Source organism: Arachis ipaensis, chromosome B02, assembly GCF_000816755.2.
Source record: "Arachis ipaensis cultivar K30076 chromosome B02, Araip1.1, whole genome shotgun sequence".
Lineage (NCBI taxonomy): Eukaryota > Viridiplantae > Streptophyta > Magnoliopsida > Fabales > Fabaceae > Arachis > Arachis ipaensis.
Window position 1 is genome coordinate 5,169,677 of NC_029786.2, and position 1,949 is coordinate 5,171,625.

Genomic DNA, 1,949 nt, shown 5'->3' on the forward strand with positions numbered 1-1,949 from the left:
AGTGTAAATTCCAATAAAAAAACGCAATGAATGGAAATAGTACGGTTAAGATTGTCCACCTTCCATATTAATTGAAATGTTCTATTTTTAAGAGTTTGGTCTAATTTAAATTATTAATAATTTTTTATTATTTTTATAAAATATATTTTTATATTTATAAATACATATATATCGTATACATGGTAATAATTTTTTAAATTATTTATTTTAATAAAAAATATTTATTCAATTTATTAAAATAAAAATATCTTAATAAAAAAATCTAATAAGTTGTCTCTGTGATACAATACAATGTCACACGCATTCTTTCTTTTTGTGGATCCAATAAATCAACAATTGTGTACTCTAATTAATTCTTTTCCATCTAAACTATTTTCGTGAACTACTAATACATTAATACCTATCTTTCTACACATGTAAAAACAATTTCATTTTTACACCATAAAATGCACGTTAAAGCTATATATAAAAGTCTTCTTCCATCAAAAAGCCTTTTGGAGATTTTGGAACCTGCACCGTGTTTGTTTCCTAGTCTCTTTTTCTTTCTTTTTCCCATTGTTAGTGTTTGTTCCCTAAATATAGACACATATTCCACACAATTATATAGCCAACTAGGTTCAAAATTAATGGCTCTCGCGATTTTGCGTGAACGGCTTCAACTTCTGATGCCTATTGAGGGTGAGGAATGCTGGTTGAAGGAGATGAGAGGGAACCTGGCCATCTTAACAACCATAGTTGCAAGCATAACCTTCTTAATTGGTCTGAATCCACCCGGTGGGGTTATCCAAAGCACTGACAACGGATCCATCGGACAATCTGTGTTTGCTATGGCAGACAGTAGCAACTACCAAGGCTACCTTTTGGCCAACAGTTTATCTTTCTATTCATCTATAGTTTCCTGTATATGGCTTATAAGCGGTGCTCCGGTCCGTCCCGGTTTTCCATCGTTGTTGTTGTCAACCCTTATGAGCGTCTCCCTCAGTCTACTTGCCATATCCTACTCCTTCGGTGCTTTCATCGTCATACCTCACGACTATCATGTTTCCCGCTATGTCTTCAACGTTTTCCTTTCTTTCTTTGCGGTTCTGGCGATTCTCTTTCCATGCGGCCGCTTTCTTCTATTGCTTTTGCCCACTACACCACAAGGTAAGCGTGGCAGCTATGATGATTAAGATCACCTATCTCACTTTCATGTTTTCATTTATATTTTACTAATAAGAATAAAGAAATGCTAGGAGACTAATATATATATTAATCAATTGATTGTATGAATGGTTATCTAAAACTACAAATGTGATTGGACGACTGTGATTTGGTCTAGTAAAGATTTTTGAAGAGGTGCTTGTATTTTTTAAAAACTCAAGCTCCTCATTTTGTGTTTGGTAAATAAAAAAGATCATGTGCTTGTGCTTGCAGCTTTTAAAAGATCGGAATACTTTTAAAAGCACTTAAGATAGAGCTTTTTAAAGTTGGTTTGTGCTTTTCAAAATTTAAGTCTAATATAACCTCATATGTTAACTAATTTTCAAATTTAATGCTTGTATTTATGTTTATTATAGTATTTTTAAATTTTAAAAGCTATTTTACCAAATGCAATTGTTGTTGCTTGTGATTATTAAAAGCAATTTTTAATTTGATTTACCAAACATAAATGCTACAACTTTTAAAAAGTCATCTTTTAAAAGTTAGCTTTTATAAGTTACTTTTGAAAAGTAAAAACTTTACCAAACTAAGCCTGTGTATAACGTTTTATACTACTGCTAGCGCTTTAAAATTAAACTCAAAATTTTATTGGTCATATATCATTATTTTTAAAGGAATACTAGAAGATTAGTAGAATTTATTTTTGACCATTAGTTAATCAACAATATTTAAAAGTGTGATCTAAAAATATGTTATTAAATTATTAAACTAAAAAAAATTTGACTGATAATTAAGTACTGGCTAAA

The 1,949-nt window shown here is 30.4% G+C and overlaps 1 protein-coding gene across 1 annotated transcript in view; it reads left to right on the forward strand.

Annotated features, from left to right (window-relative positions):
• The window catches only part of LOC107624014, a 2,750-nt gene continuing 1,281 nt past the window's right edge, over positions 481-1,949 (forward strand). The window contains exon 1 of the mRNA XM_016326450.2: positions 481-1,146. Within this exon, the coding sequence (XP_016181936.1) occupies positions 627-1,146 (520 nt within the window). The 5' untranslated portion in view covers positions 481-626. The remainder of the gene's footprint in view (positions 1,147-1,949) is intronic.